Here is a 15,627-nt window from a genome sequence, read left to right as displayed (position 1 = left end):
GAAGTTTGTGTCTTTAGGAAAGCATCAAAAGCATTACAAGAATTGACGGATCCTAGTCATCACATGGTGAATGGCAATGGCAATAAGCAGATGAGAATGGAGGTTCTTTGCAAGACAAAGATACATTAAAACATCACAAAATAAACTAAAAGCTTGTCAAGGTACTTCTCAAGAGTTAGAAAATACAATCAATTCATGGTTTTTGGTTTGTCAAAAGAGCACTTTGTAAAGGGATTCAAATTATTTTTAGTAAAGACATAGTTTTAGTACTTGATCGTTTCTCAAAGAAAGAAGCTTTTATGTGAAATGTCTCGAGAAAATATATAAAAATTGGAAATTCAATTATTTCCTAAATTTCTCAATCAAAAATAAAAAATTTCGGCCAAGGCCTCTACACATTGAGTTACAAAATTCTCGGAAAGAAATATGAGACACTATTGATTCTTGATGAAAAAATCTAAAATCAAATTGTCTATCCTCACAAATAAATGCTTCAGTCGAAAGCGTTATTATTAGACATGTGACACCCCTTATGGCCCTTAACAAGTTCCTAACCCAAGGCTATTATGCTATCATTATTAAGACAAATAACTTACTTGGTATGTATGGCTTAAAGAAAAATTGGGCCTTGCTATGTAAGTATTATTTCAAAACAAGTGTATTTAAATATTTTGAATGTAGGCTCATGCTTTTATAATATGATTTTTTTAATTTTGCCAAACTTTATTGTAAACTCGTTCTTATTGACATGAATAAACAAATTAACATCTAGATGGGTGGATATAGGCTCGTGCCTTTTGAATGTGAAAGTGTGCCTGCTAAGACCACTTCTCATTGAGATCAATGGACATAATTACTGATTCCCGGCGTCACCTCCGAGTGGTGTGACTAACAAGGGGAGACAGAAAAGACAAGGCATGAAATTACTTTTTACTCTCTTGAGGGGAAAACTTGCTTCTGACCCCCACAGGCTTGCTGACAGCTAGAGGCTCTTTTCCCCTTGTTGGCTTGGCGGCTCTAGTTGGAAAAATTCTACCTGTAGTGTGGATTGAGCCTATATAGTTTGATAAGAGATTAAAAAAATGTCTAAATCGATGGAGCTATTCAAGCTCCATATATTGTTTTCAATTCTAACACATATTGGCATGTTTAAGCACCTTAGTTGGCTAGCATGCTTCACAACATTGGAGTAAAACTGTGAATTCATTCAAACAAGATCATGGCAATAGTGATAACAATGTTCGTGTGGTAATTCTCTAATGTTCGTGATTCATTGCATCTCTGTGCAATGCTTTTATGTTTGGTTTTTAATATTTACTGCTCTTGTTTGCATTTGTTTTAGTGAGTACTACAATGATGACACTTCACCTTCTTCTCGCCTTTATCACCATACTTTTCAAACCTATTACTGTTTGTCTAAGCAATAGCGGCACACGTGCTACCCATAGAAACATTGCAAGTGGCAACAATGGCATTATTCCAACCACAAATCCCTGCTCAACAGCATGCCACTCAGCCCTACTTAGTTGAGAGCAAGAGAAAAAGGCCAATAGCTGCATGAATATTTTTCAACCAGTGGAATTTTTTATCATATAGGTGCATTTTGTGAATTTCTTCTTTTTCAAGAAGACTCCAAGAAAAATAAAATTTCCCCGACACACAAGGTACTACTACTTGCTTGGGAAAAGAATCCCGAGAGCTGATCCAAAATTGTGGGTGAGAAGCATTACAAGATGGCATAAAAGTGCATGCGAGGCTTGATTGGCCAATAGGACGGTCATACATAGTCTTATTACTTACAATTAATAGCCAAGTGCTCATTCAAAGCCTGTTCAGCCCGAGAAATTAGCCTCTCAAATTTGGATGTAAAGGAACAAAATCCAGCTCAAATTTCACAAAATATAGTTCTAAGTTTGATATATATTTACCTCAAACACCACATTTTCCTACTCAGTAAGGATATGAAACTGGCTCGATAAATAGCCTTGCTTGCTTTCTATGAACACCCATTTACATGTGGATTTGTTGAGTGTAAGTCTTCAAGTCATTCCACAGGGATTTCTGGCAGCAAGTTAGCTCAGGATACTTCCCTCATGTCAAGCATTGAAGGGGCCTTTGCTTGGGGCCAGTATGGCTCTCAATTAGGTTGCAATGCCATTCCACAACCCCTGATAGTGGGCTATTCCCACTAATATTTGGCAAGTGAGATCTCGTTGCCTCGCCATTTAATCTGCAAGGCCTGTCATTGCTTTGGAGGGTTTAACATAGAGCTCAGTGAATGCGAGTTTTTAAAGTTGAACACGGCTCTTGGTATGTCACAAAGAGAGATTTCAGAAGTGCTTTCTCCATGCAGAATATGATTTTTACGAAGTCCCAATAGAATGGAGATCGCAGAAACTGGCCTTCCTTCAATATGTGGACGCCCAGAATCCCTGCCAGGAGGGTGAAACAGTAGCTATAACCCACAACCAAGGGCCTAAGTGCACATGAGAAAAGCTGTAAGCAGGAGTGAAAGCATTTGCAAGGTGAACATAAAGATCTAACAGCCAGTGCCATAGCCTACTGTATTATCATTCCTATCTCCAAAATCTCAACCGGTAAAAATGCACAGAAAGCTCAATGTAGACTGAGGTTTGAATAGCACAAGATCATGCATCCAGAGCATCATCTTTACCCAACAGAAGCGGATAGCATTCCCACCTCAATTCAGCATTCAACGGTCGAATGGGAAGCAAGATACACAGCCAGCTTAACTCTTGCAAATTATTACGTCATCGTCGTTTCAGAGTTCCCTTTGTCCCATAGCAAATATAAGCTAAGATTTCTAGGAACTGCAAGGCGTAACTCCATAGCCAGTGCCCACGGTAACCCTGAGTATAGTGTTAATTTCCCCTCTGATGATTCAAACAAAACCTAGAACATTAGAAGGGGTTCGCATTTATCCAAGATAGCTCGCTTATTCCCATGAAATGTTTAGCACTGACAGTAAGCAGTCCACCTACCCCTACTTAGCTCTACTTCAGCAGATATACTTGAGGAACCATCTGAGAGGCTAACTTGGCGAACAATGGGATCACTATTTTCAAAGGGACAGAGGGATGGATAGAGTGGCTGCAAGGCTGGCAAGGGAAGAAGAATGAAGTCTTGAAGAGCCTGGTTCACTTGGCGCATGTTGAGGCGATTCTCTGGAAAGGGATGGCAACATAGGAGCCCCATATGAAGCACACACCTCCATTTTGTTTCTCTCATTATTACGATTTCTGCATCACCCTGACTATCATCTGCATCATTATCATTATCAAACAAAGCCGGGTCCAGGGCTTCCATGAGCTTGTTGCTCTGGTTAAGTAACCAAATCCAATCAACAAGACGCATCTCCTGTGGAGGCAAAGAACCATCCAAGACTTGACGCCCACATGCCACTTCCAATGCCAGCACACCGAAGCTGTAGACATCTGCCTTGTCAGTTGCCTTACCTGTGTAGATTACCTCCGGCGCCATATAGCTAGGGGTTCCTGCAGCAGTCATTGTCACCACTTCGTCTCGCGATATCAGTCGAGCTAGCCCAAAATCCCCCAGCATGGCATCAAAGCTATCTGTCAATAGCACATTGCCTGCCTTCACATCCCTGTGCAGCACACATGCCCCCAATCCGTTGTGCAAGTATTCCAGCGCTGCTGCAACCCCCTTTAGGATGTTCAGTCTCTTCTCGCTATCGAGGATAATCTTGGTCTTGCTTCTGTACCTGTCTAAACTCCCATTAGGCATGTAGTCATACACTAGCATCGCCTCACCTTTGTCATAACACCAGCCCCTGAGCTGTAGTAAGTTACAGTGTCGAATTCCGGTAATGATCCTGATCTCTGATGAGAACTTCATCTCCCTTTTTAGCCCATCCTTCAGTCTTTTGACTGCCACCACGGACCCATTCGGCAGAACACCTTTAAATACATTGCCGGAGGCACCTTGACCTATTTTGTTCTTTGCTGCAAATCCATTAGTGGCTCTTCTGAGTTTATTATAGCTGTAGCGAGGCACAGAACAATCTGAAGCCAATTGTAAGACTTTGTTTGCTGCTGATTTAGCTGCTCTGGACATCCACTTCTTAAGCATCAGAACAAAGCATGGCACTAGAAGCAGCCCGCATATCACAGATACCACTGCAACTAATACAATAATAATCTGCTTCCTTCGTGATCGGGAAGCAGATGAAGGCTTCCCACCTTTGGATGTTGATTGCTTGGGAGCGGGTGAGGCACTAGACTGCACAACTTGCACATCTTCCATGGAGAATTGCCAGGAAAACACTTTATGCCCTTCAGCAGACTGACCACTGGAAGCAGACAGCCCGACATACATGTCTTGTAAGAAAACGGTTGAAAGGTCATATGCAAGTGTTACACATGGTGAGGATGGGCGTACGACCTCGGTCCCACTGTTATTGACAGCCCAAACTTCAATCTCCTCGGTCGAAGAGTCATATGACACCCATGCTGTGAAGTTGTAGTTCATTTGAAGATTCAGGGCATTGCTAGAATTAGAGGTGTCTATGGCCGCCAAAGATGCCTACGAAAGAAAGCAGTATCAACTCAGCAAATACACATAATTGCAAGCGGAAAAGTACTTGCTTCAATGCTGTGATAACAGGCGTCCTCAAAACAAGCAACTCTCTTCGGAACTATGTTGAAGAACACCCAGGCAGTGGGCAAAGGGGAAAGGAACCGGGGGGGGGGGGGGGGGGGGGCGCCTAGAAGACAAGGCACTAGATAGAGCTTGACAGCGTTTTTAGCAGGTAGGTTGGGGACAACTCTGGGCTGGATGGGTGAGCCGTTGATTTTACCAACATTTTTTGAGCAAAGGGATGCTCGCATTTCGAGCAATACTCCGTAGTTGAACCTGTGATTGCATATTTTGTTCATACGCATCTTGGATCACCCAGCTTATCCGTCACTCACTTCTGATTGATGCCACAGTGATAGGCATATTATGATGTAGCAAGCATGTCCTCTGTGCACGTGTGTGGCCATGCATGTATGTGTGTGCACACAGGTGCAGCCTCACAGCTGGCTTGGGAGCTTGCTTTCAAGTTTCCAGTCCGTAATTTGAGAAGATCTTTACTACCACATAGCACCATCTACTTTACACGTGATTTAGCAGAAATATGAAGATAGTAGAGTGCATGATGGCTTATTGCTCATGGATCCCATCATCTATGCATCCATGGACACTATCACTACATAGCTAGCATCACTAGCACACTAAAACACAGCCGCCATGGACAGCTTCCCGCACACCACACACACACAAAAAAACACACACACAAGCGCACGCGCACATGGGTGTGATCCTGCTAGATCTGGGACCATTCCCGAGAACAAGTGGTATGATGATGAGTACAGGGTGCTCTACACGCAACTCCGCACACAGCAAGCTCTGGGGGCTATCACATAGCAGGAGGCAGAGCGAGAGGAGGAGGCTCGCTTAGCGTCAGAGGCAGGGTTCCATACATGCACAGGAGATGGAGATATTCCATTTCTTCTTAAGCAAAGACAGCCCAATCTCATGGAGGAGCTTCAAAGAGCATCTGACACCCGTTTGGCACACATAGCCAAGAGCATGTAACATGTGTCATAGTAGCCACCAATACCACAGCCTAAGGACCACCGACCTTCTACGGCTAGCTTCCTAACCCCATTGATGGTGAAGGCAGCTATCCACTGCCTATAGCGCAGGTGAGCACCTCGTTTATGTTGTTGATTGCTCACCTATTCAACACAGCACTAGCGGCAGGTCTACCCTCTGAAGTAAACGATGCACACCATTGTGCTGAACCACAAAGCGGGAGATATGCTTGATCCGAGCAATTACATGACTATCAGGGTTGGCCATTCTTTATGGAGCAGTTGGCTTGAGGAGAGCCTTCTCTATCATAGGCCATGTCTTTATTTTGGGATGTTGGATTGATCAGGCCACGGTAAGGAAGCTCCTTTCTGAACTTTTGCAAAGCTTTAACAAAATACACCTACAGTCACTCAGCATGCTATCGAAGTACAAGAAAGTATTTGGCACAGTGCGATGCCCAAGAGGGATGTAAGAGACCACTGCTGGCACCATTTGATGTGAAGCGAGGATGCCCGCTCTCGCCCACACTATTCAGGCTCTACATCACCGAGGTGGCGAACTTCATTATGCACGAAGACAGACGGGGAAAGATGGTCGACCTCTCAGGTACACAGGCACAGGATGCTTTTGTACACGAGAGGGACCTACAGTGAACCTTAAAAAGACCAAGGTCATGATCTTATAATGTCGTCGGAACAATCCCAAGCAGCCTCAAAGATCTATCCAGCTCAAGACTTGTTGTTCAAGGGGGATTTGGGATAACCAAACTACCACACTTGGGCGACAGAAAGGACGATTGTGCAGCCCAAAAAGTTGGCAATGCCTACTGATCGACGTAACATACAAGGGTGATTGTGGAGCCCAAAATGCTGGCGACATAATGTAAAAGGCAGGGCAACAATCCCTATATAGGGACCCATATCTGCTGCCTAACTCATACCCCTACACCTCACGATGTGGAAAAATAGGGACGCCCTTGTAAAATGCCTCCTCAACCATTAGCATGCCACCTAAGCATAAATGGTTCACGTGCACATCTAACCCTATGTGCATGTGGACAAGCTATCTCAGGTCTAGGGTTCAGGTTAGCTTAGGAAGTGTTCTGGCACCTTTGTGAGCCTATACGCAGGCCATGCATGTCCAAGAGTAGTTGCATATCCTCTGGTTGCACACAGCATGATAATCAGCATGACAATCAATAACCATCATGAGCATTTTACAATGCACAGAACCCATTTTCCTTATTTATCCATTTTTCACTTATTATTTACTAAGTGACTTTTATTGTAAAATTGGGTAAGGCAATTTTGCTAAGTTATTATAGAAGAAACCTAGCCCTAGCACTTTCTGGCAGAAGAGGCAGAAGAAGTTCCAGCAACTTACAGTGCACCTTCTTAGCAAGACCGGCAGGAGACTTAGCGTTTTCAGCCACAAGACAAACCTAGAGTTTTTGGACTTCCTAGATAAGCCAGCGTTTCTAAATGCCAACACTTGGCGCCAGCAGATTGCAGATTGCGTAGTGTTTTGCAGTTTCTGGCGACAGATCAGCCCCAGTTTGGCGCCAGCAGATTGCAGATTGCGTAGTGTTTTGCAGTTTCTGGCGACAGATCAGCCCCAGTGCATCAGCGTTTTCAGTTTTCAGCACTTAGACACAACAGATCGAGCCCCTATCCTCGCAGATCTCACCTACCTGCAACAGATCCTCGCCGTACCGTCAGATCAGCCAATGTTTTTAGATTCAGCCTGCTGTTCGCAAATTTCAGCATCCGCGTTTTCAACGCATTGTCGTCGCGTTTGTCGCCATCGCCATCCTCACCGACACAGTGTCAGTATTCAGTAGAAAGTCAACGTTTCACAGATTTCAGCCATAGCGTTTTCAGATTTCAGCCCATCCTCGTCATCGTCATCATTGTCGTCGACATCATCGGCAAGTCCATTGCATCTAGACCATTGTACCAAATTTGTGCAATCAATAGCATAGACCTCTCTCGCCATAGAGAGGGGGGGGGCCCTTGGAGGAGGGTTTGAGATCCGTCTGGTGTCGTATTCTTCTCTCTCTCTCTCTTAGTTTCCGTACCTTCATTCACAGTGTCATTCACTTTGTTTGTGATCATTGCACTCTCACTAATGGAACGGAAGGCTCTCCCTTCTGTAAGTAAAAGGAACCCTTGAGCACAATTCGGAGCACTCATCTTGAGCAAAGTTCAACATTCACTCCGCTGCACCTTACTGTTAGGTGCAGCGGAATGAATGTTGTATTTTCTCAAGATTAGTGATCTTTATTGCTCAAGGTTCCTTTTAGTTCTTAGGGAAAGAGAGAGCTTTCCGTCTTATGGAGCGCTGTGGTCACGAACAAAGTGAGTGGATATTGTGCGTGCAAGTGAATGAGACTGAGAGAAGGAGAGAGAAGAGATACGACACCCGAGAGGTTGTCGTATTAGGTGCAGCGGAATGAATGTTGTATCTTCTCAAGATTAGTGATCTTTATTGCTCAAGGTTCCTTTTAGTTCTTAGGGAAAGAGAGAGCTTTCCGTCTTATGGAGCGCTGTGGTCACGAACAAAGTGAGTGGATATTGTGCGTGCAAGTGAATGAGACTGAGAGAAGGAGAGAGAAGAGATACGACACCCGAGAGGTTGTAAAACCCTCCTCTGAAGGCCCCACTCTCGTCGGCGAGAGTGGTCTATTCTTTGATTGCACAAAGGTGTACAATGCGTATGCAATGGACTATGCAACTTGGTCTATGCCGATGACGACGACGGTGATGATGACGACGATGGCGACGATGGCTGAAATCTGAGATCTTCTAATCGCTGAATTTCGGGACTGTTTCGGTACTGTTTTGGCTGCGTTTTCTTGGCTGAAAAATGAGGTTTCTTAGGGCTGAAAACTGATGGTCTTTACGGGCTGCATCTGCTACACTTTAGGTGAATAATACCGGTCTTAATTTGCTGCTGAAATCCAAAAACGCCAGCGGGTGAAATTGGTCCTTCTGTCGCCGGGGTTCTGCAAAAGCAAAAACGCTAGGCTGATCTGCTGTGTCGTGATGACGCCGGGGATGATTTGCTGTGCACAAATCGCCAAGGCTGATCTGATGCAAAAACGCTAGGTCTTCTGTGGAGAAAACGCCAGAGTAGTCGCGGGGGTTGGTCTTGCTGAGAAGTTGCTTGTTGAGCAAGGTGCTCCTGCTGCCTCTTCTGCCAGAAAGTGTGAACTTTGGTTTGCTTATATATTAACTTAGCAAAATTGCCCTACCTACTTTTGTTGGAAAGTCACTTAAAAATAATAAGTGAAAATCCCAATAAATAGGAAAATAGGCTAAATGCACTGGAAAATTCCCCTAACTGATGCGAATGGATTCTGATGGGAATTCCGATGATCATGCTGTGTGCAACCGGAGGATATGCATCTATGCTAAGTGACTGGGCATGCACGGTCTACGAATAGACTCACAAAAGTGCCAGATCACTGCTAATCTAGACTTGACTGAACTGACTGAACCCTGCTGTGGTGTAGCTTGTCCACGGACACATAAGGTTGGGATGTGTCAAGTGACACTTACATTGGTATGAGAGCTTTGGCAATGTTCTGTTGCGGTCGCACGTAACCCAAGTCCACTTGGGCGTGTCGATTCCTAATCGTGTTTTTGAAGAGTGACAGGTAACCCAAGAAAGAAGGGCTTGTCCAACCTCCCCTTGTTTATCTTTTCACTCATTGAGAACGGACCGTGCACTTAGCGGCCGGCCAATCGATGTGAGGTGAAAAAACGCAACTTTGGTGTGAGCGAAAGGCTGCTAAGGGGTGTGCCCCCGCAGGGAAGAGTCAAGCTCGAGTAAGAGAAAAGCCTTCTCGAACAACGATTGCAAGCTAAAGAACTTAAGAACCTCAAGATCCTCAAGAACCTCAAGAACCTCAAGAACCCAAGTTCCTCGCGACCTTAAGTACCCAAGATCTCAGTGTATGGTCATCACCAGAGTGGAATGGATACTTTGCGTGAAGGTGATGAGCATGGAGGTGGTGACGAAGAATTTTCCCCACCAGGAGGTTTTTCCAACCCTCCCCCTTCCCCATCTATGCCACGGGTTGTACCAAATCCTATGGAGGCTTTGGAAAGTCGATGATGGACATGGTGCTACAACAACTAGCGCAACGCGCCACCTTTGATCGCGACCGCGAGCAAGCGCGCTTGGCGGCCGAAGAAAGAAGAGTAGCCTTGGAGCGTGAGCGTGAGCACGCGCGGATGGCAGTCGAAGAAAGATGAGCGGCCTTGGAATTAGAACGTGAGGCGCAGAGAGACCAACGCATGCAAGAGTTGGTTCTACAAGTACTCACCTCGAAGTCCGAGCCACTCAAAGAATCATCAGGTAGCACAAGTCGAGAAGCGGATTCCAATAACCCCGTCACTAAGAAGTTGACATTCAGTAAGTATGACGGTAAGATGGATGCTAATGTTATTCATTCTTGGTTGCATCAATTTAATGCTTATTTTGCGAAAACTAAGGAAACAGGGAATAGCAAAGTTTTGACGGTAGCTATGTATCTTGCCGGTGATGCCATTAATTGGTATCAAGCGTGGCAAGAGGCACAGTTGGCCGCGCACCTAGAGGAAGCCGAGGAAGGCGTGCCCCTTTTTTTCAATTGGGCCGACTTCCAAGAAATTGCTCATAAGCAGATCATGAGCAATTTCTGCAAAATCTCAACAAATTTTGCAAAATCCCCAAATTTTCCCGGTTCAATTTTGCACGAATGTCATGAAATTGACTTAGCCGAGTGCAATTTCATTTGTACATGAAAAGCCCCAACTTTTATGCACAAAAGCTACAATTTCTGACGCAAAATCTGTTGTTGTGGAAGAACAACGCTGAGGCAAAAAATTTCCCGTGTGAATTGAGTCCTGTCTTGGCCTGCGTAAAAGATGTTAAGCTATTGTGACCCAAAAACGCCTATTTGGACAGCGTTCTGCTTTTTCGTTGGCAACTTGGCTCCCGTGTGTGTGGAAGCGCGAGTAGCTGGCTCAAATACTAGTTTGTTGACTAGCGCAAGAAGCAGCAACAGGTAGCGATGGGTAGGTAGCGATGGGTTTTGCACTGCCGTACGAGAGAGAGAGAGAGAGAGAGAGAGAGAGAGAGAGAGAGAGAGAGAGAGAGAGACCTTGTAAGTTAGTGGTGTGAGTTAGTGTACATAAAAGAGAGGAGAGTGCATTTACACACCCAACATCGAGCAGCCATTAGCTTGTGTGCGTCCCTGTGGGGAATAGCCGCACTCAGACAAACATAGAATTGGTTGTTTGCTCAATTTTTCAGCACTATCAAATTCGAGACGTCAATTTAAGTACCCCATAAGCAAGCAGAGAGCGATAGAGATTGCTCCCACCAAGAAAATTTCATAGCAAAGCAAACATAGCCGTTTTCGCTTGCAGGTATGATAAAATTCGGCCAAATTGGCTCATGAATACATCCATCTCTATGCATTAGAATAGTCCCTCGAGATAGGGAACAATATAAACTTTTCCGGTTTATGTGCTTGTGACAGTTCAAAACTAATAGAAAATCTTTGGGCGGGGGGGACCAGCCCATCTTCTGATCCCTATGTTGTGTTCACTTTTTGCATTGTTTTCTAAGTTCTATTCCGTGTGGATATGTAAATTTAATTTAATAATCACAAAAGTATTTAAGCACGCTTCCGTTGCGCTGTTATCATTTCGGCTCATGAATACATGCATCTCTATGCATTAGAATAGTCCCTCGCGATAGGGAACAATATTAATTTTTCCAGTTTATGTGCTTGTAACAGTTCAGAACTAACAGAAAATCTTCTCAAGGGGGAGAACCAGCCCATCTTCTAGTCCCTAGTGCTATGTACACTTTATGCGTTGTTTTCTAAGTTCTATTTCGTGTGGATACATGAATTTAATCAAATAATCACAGAAGCATCTAAGCGCACGCTTCTGTTTCCGTGACAACTACAAGAGGATATAGGCTAAGGCTGGGTTCATATTGCGTATCCTTGGCTGAGGTGGACCAACCAACGTTGGTGCTTGAAGCACTCATTCCACATTGCATAGCGCCCAAACACAAGCTGCAAGATTGTCATCGGAGAACTTGCTAGAGATGCACGGACATTGGGACAGTCTTATAGCTACCATAGAGGAGGACCCCATGTGAATTTAATCGAATAATCACAGAAGCGTCTAAGCGCACGCTTCTATTTCCGTGACAACTACAAGAGGATATAGGCTAAGGCTGGGTTCAGACTGCGTATCCTTGGCTGAGGTGGACCAACCAACATTGGTGCTTGAAGCACTCAGTTCACATTGCATAGCGCCCAAACACGAGCTGCAAGATTGTCATAGGACAACTTGCTAGAGATGCACGGACATTGGGACAATCTTATAGCTTCCATAGAGGAGGACCCCCTGCAACGCTGAGCTAGACATGGATAGCAGACAATGAGGACAATTGATCTGCAGGAGCCACAACCATTGAGAGAAGGCCTACTTGGGGTTTCACCTTGAGAGAAGCACCAGAGACTTTGGCCCGACATAGATTACCCTTGCCTGGCCCACAATGTTGACATTGGACACTCCGATGGGCAACAGAGACTTACACTAGATACACAGGTGACAGCATAACGAGAGGAGAGGCATCTGCCGTCACTAGCATATCCTTAGGAGGGAAGTAGTTTCTTTGATAGAGAGCATATTGTAGATCTACCATGCTAGGGTTAGGATGAATTTTAAGAGCCTCTATATATCCACAGCTCAACTGAGTGCGTCAGAGTTTTATATGCCCCATCACCCAGTTTTGTTAAGTGTTGTCATCTACCAGTTTTGATTTTTAGTTCATGCATGATACGACAGGAACATGGACATCATTCTAAATTGTTAGTCTCATAGGCCACACAGCCTTTCTCAAATGTTAATACAATCTCTCTCTCTCTCTCTCTCTCTCTCTCTCTCTCTCTCTCTCTCTCTCGGAAAGGTACAGACAATACCATGCCATTGATGTCAATGCCAATGTGGTTGTCGCTGGTGTCATTGATCTGGGCATTCTTGTAGGTGTCAAACTCAACGGCAAAGAGGTGGCGATCGGACTGCGGAGCCCAGAGGCCTTGAGCAACGCCTAAGAACATGCCAGTGCTCTCGGGGAGGAGTTCAGGGGAGGGAGCGATAAAGAAAGCAAGGCCATCACCAGTTCGATCATCGGTACCACCAAGCTGGACGTCCGGGGGCACAACAATCTGAAAAGAGAAAGAAGTGTTGAAGGAGGCGAGGAGGGAGGAGGCGTTGGAGGGCTTGAAAGGAAGGGGCCACTGGTAGAGAGTCCTGCCCGTGGTCAGGTTGTGGCCCGGCTGCGTGAGCCAAAGGCCACTCTCATTAGCGATGTAGACCCCTTGAAGCAGCAGGTCGCGCGTCTCCTCGAAGCTTTCGTATACAAGCTCGAATGCCTTGCAGCATGGCTGTAGTAGCAAGCAGGAGTAGGCCAACAATACTATCCAGCTCACTCCCATTTTTCTCATTTTCTCTTTCCTTGGCAATGTTTGCAAGAGTGATTATCTAAAAACCCAATGGAGTTTGAAACACACCCCCATCCCCCCCCCCGCCCCAATTTCCCAAAAAACCCCAACACCACACACACACACACACACACAAACAAACAATCTCATGCATTTTTCTTTGGTCACACCCCATGACACAAACATCGCCAGTTGTTCACCACAACGTATTTTTTGCACCCAACAATAAAAAAGACACCATGAAATGAAAATACGTGCAATTTGCCTATGTTTACATTTGAGTGTATGAAAAATTGCCGACTATTTCAACACAAGGTTGAAATCTAGCGAGGATTTTGTAATTGCATTCAACAAAAAATACACTAAAGGTCGGGTTTTCATAAATATTGCACACCACTATCCATTTGTCCTTGTTTGCGTTTCATGGCAAGAGGATTTACTAAGCAGACCAATGGAGTTTTTCCCTTTGCCTTACCTCTCACCTGACTCTTTAAATATGCTAATTAACACAATTCTCAACCAATTTTTAATACACTCTAAAACTTTTACATTTCCCTTTGCCTTGCCTCTCATCCAACACCTTAAAATTTCTACTTTTCAAAGCTTCAATCCAGCTTTCACTAGACTACCAAACGTGGATGATGAGTTTGTTGATGGAGGTTGAGGAGTAAGCTCATGGATTGTCTACATGTGTTCGCACTATTTGGTTCCTATAAAGATCATTTGAGCTCATGTGGATCCGTGGAAAGAAAGACGTGATTAAAAAGACATTTTGAAAGAAAAATGAATTCAGATGGGACCCTAGAATAAGAAATCAAGTATAACGATGGTGACAATCCATTGAACACGTTTGCTCAAGACTAAAGTCACTCTTTATGTATGGCATTGTTTGAATTCAACCCACAGTGCTTATTTCTTTATGTTGAACAACTAAATAAGTCAATTATTGGCATGCAGAAGGCCATAGGGGAAGACTGAGAAAATGTGCACCTTTTGAGCCATTGATATAGAGGTTTCGATGGTGGACAATTTTCTTCTTTGATTGAAAAGAAAGGTTTTATAAAGATTATATCTTCTCTTTATAATGTAAATGGGGTTTTACATCATTATAACTTAGTCCTTTAGTTTAATGTTCATTTGACTTCCTTTTTTGGCCAAGAAGGCCATAGGGGAGTGGTAGAGAAAACGTGCAATTCCTCTTTGCACATCTCACCATCCAATGGTCACCATCACATTAACTTTGCTTGTTGACATTTCAAGTCATTTCAAACAAACTCACACCATATAATTTTAATAGTTGATTGTTTATCTCATGGCTTGCTTAATAAATTATGAAGAATATTTATTTGCATTGTTGGCATGCAATGTTAAATGCTATATATATATATATATATATATATATATATGAGAAAGAACCTTACAAATGTGCTGCAATCATGACCCTCTAAGTTTTCTTTGTAATGAAGTCTTACTATACTCATTTGAACATTTTCATTATGAAAGTGAGTGTGTGTGTGTGTGTGTGTGTGTGCACGTGCATCTCTCTCTCTCTCTCTCTCTCTCTCTCTCTCTCTCTCTCTCCATTAACACGTTAAATGTATTCTAATAATCGCTCAATTTATCATAACAAAAACATATTGCCTTTTTTAGGCCATCGTGAAGTCTTCACCTTGTTTTTTTATTTGTTTAGTTTGTAAATGGGTCCCTTCATTTAAGGACCTAATGACTTCCTTTTTCAACTTTTTTATTTAAAACATTTTTTTTTGTAAATTTTCTTTTCATTTGAAGACAATATACAATTAAAATTTTGTTTAAATGAAAGAATTGTAAATTGTGAAAAAGTTGTAAATTTTTCACAAAAAAATTGTATGTAAAATGTCCTTAAATGAAAAAATTTCTTCACAACTAGGGATTTCTTTTCCAAATTTTGGTTTGATATGAAAATGTCACCTTGTTACTTTAGTGTAACATGTATCATCATTAAGGATTAGGTTTAGACATTCCCAATATTGTTAAAAAAAAACTCATATATACATGTCACTTAATCAAGAGAATGTTGCAAGAAGAAAAATGTCATTAATTAGTGTCATCTTCATGAAATATTATTAGTATTAACTTAAATTTTCACACAAAATTACTTAGGTCCATCATTCCTTTAGAAAATGTTCTATGATCCAATGATCAATGTCATTTGATCGTACTCCGATGTCATTTAAATGTGATATGAACTCTAAAATCCGAACCTATATTGAAGTAATCACATTGGTTCCTTTACATAGTTCACTGCAACATTTATCTCAAAAAGCAACAAATTAAACTTCCAAGCTCGGCCAAATTTGGTCGGCAAGTAACTTCTCCATGTTTACCACTGAAGCAACTTGACCTGTTAGTCACCTTTGCTATATATCTATTACTCACTTTATAATATATCCTCTCTACAAGCTTTCAAAATATTTGTTGTGAAAAAATAAATTCTACAAACACAACCCCTA

General features: G+C 43.1%; 1 protein-coding gene across 1 annotated transcript; it reads right to left on the bottom strand.

Moving 5' to 3' along the window:
* Positions 1-1,960: 1,960 nt before the first annotated feature.
* Positions 1,961-13,193, bottom strand: LOC147464880 (L-type lectin-domain containing receptor kinase SIT2-like). Its single transcript, XM_086516957.1, has 2 exons — positions 12,614-13,193; positions 1,961-4,566 (listed from the first exon to the last, which is right to left on the bottom strand). The coding sequence occupies exons 1-2, from the start codon at positions 13,136-13,138 to the stop codon at positions 2,974-2,976; spliced, it is 2,118 nt and encodes a 705-aa protein (XP_086373083.1). The 5' UTR covers positions 13,139-13,193; the 3' UTR covers positions 1,961-2,973.
* Positions 13,194-15,627: the final 2,434 nt, after the last annotated feature.

The sequence above is a fragment of the Adiantum capillus-veneris genome, chromosome 1 (genome assembly GCF_014529385.1).
Source record: "Adiantum capillus-veneris isolate H3 chromosome 1, ASM1452938v2, whole genome shotgun sequence".
In the NCBI taxonomy this organism is placed as follows: Eukaryota; Viridiplantae; Streptophyta; class Polypodiopsida; order Polypodiales; family Pteridaceae; genus Adiantum; species Adiantum capillus-veneris.
This window is presented reverse-complemented; position numbering and strand designations above follow the sequence as displayed.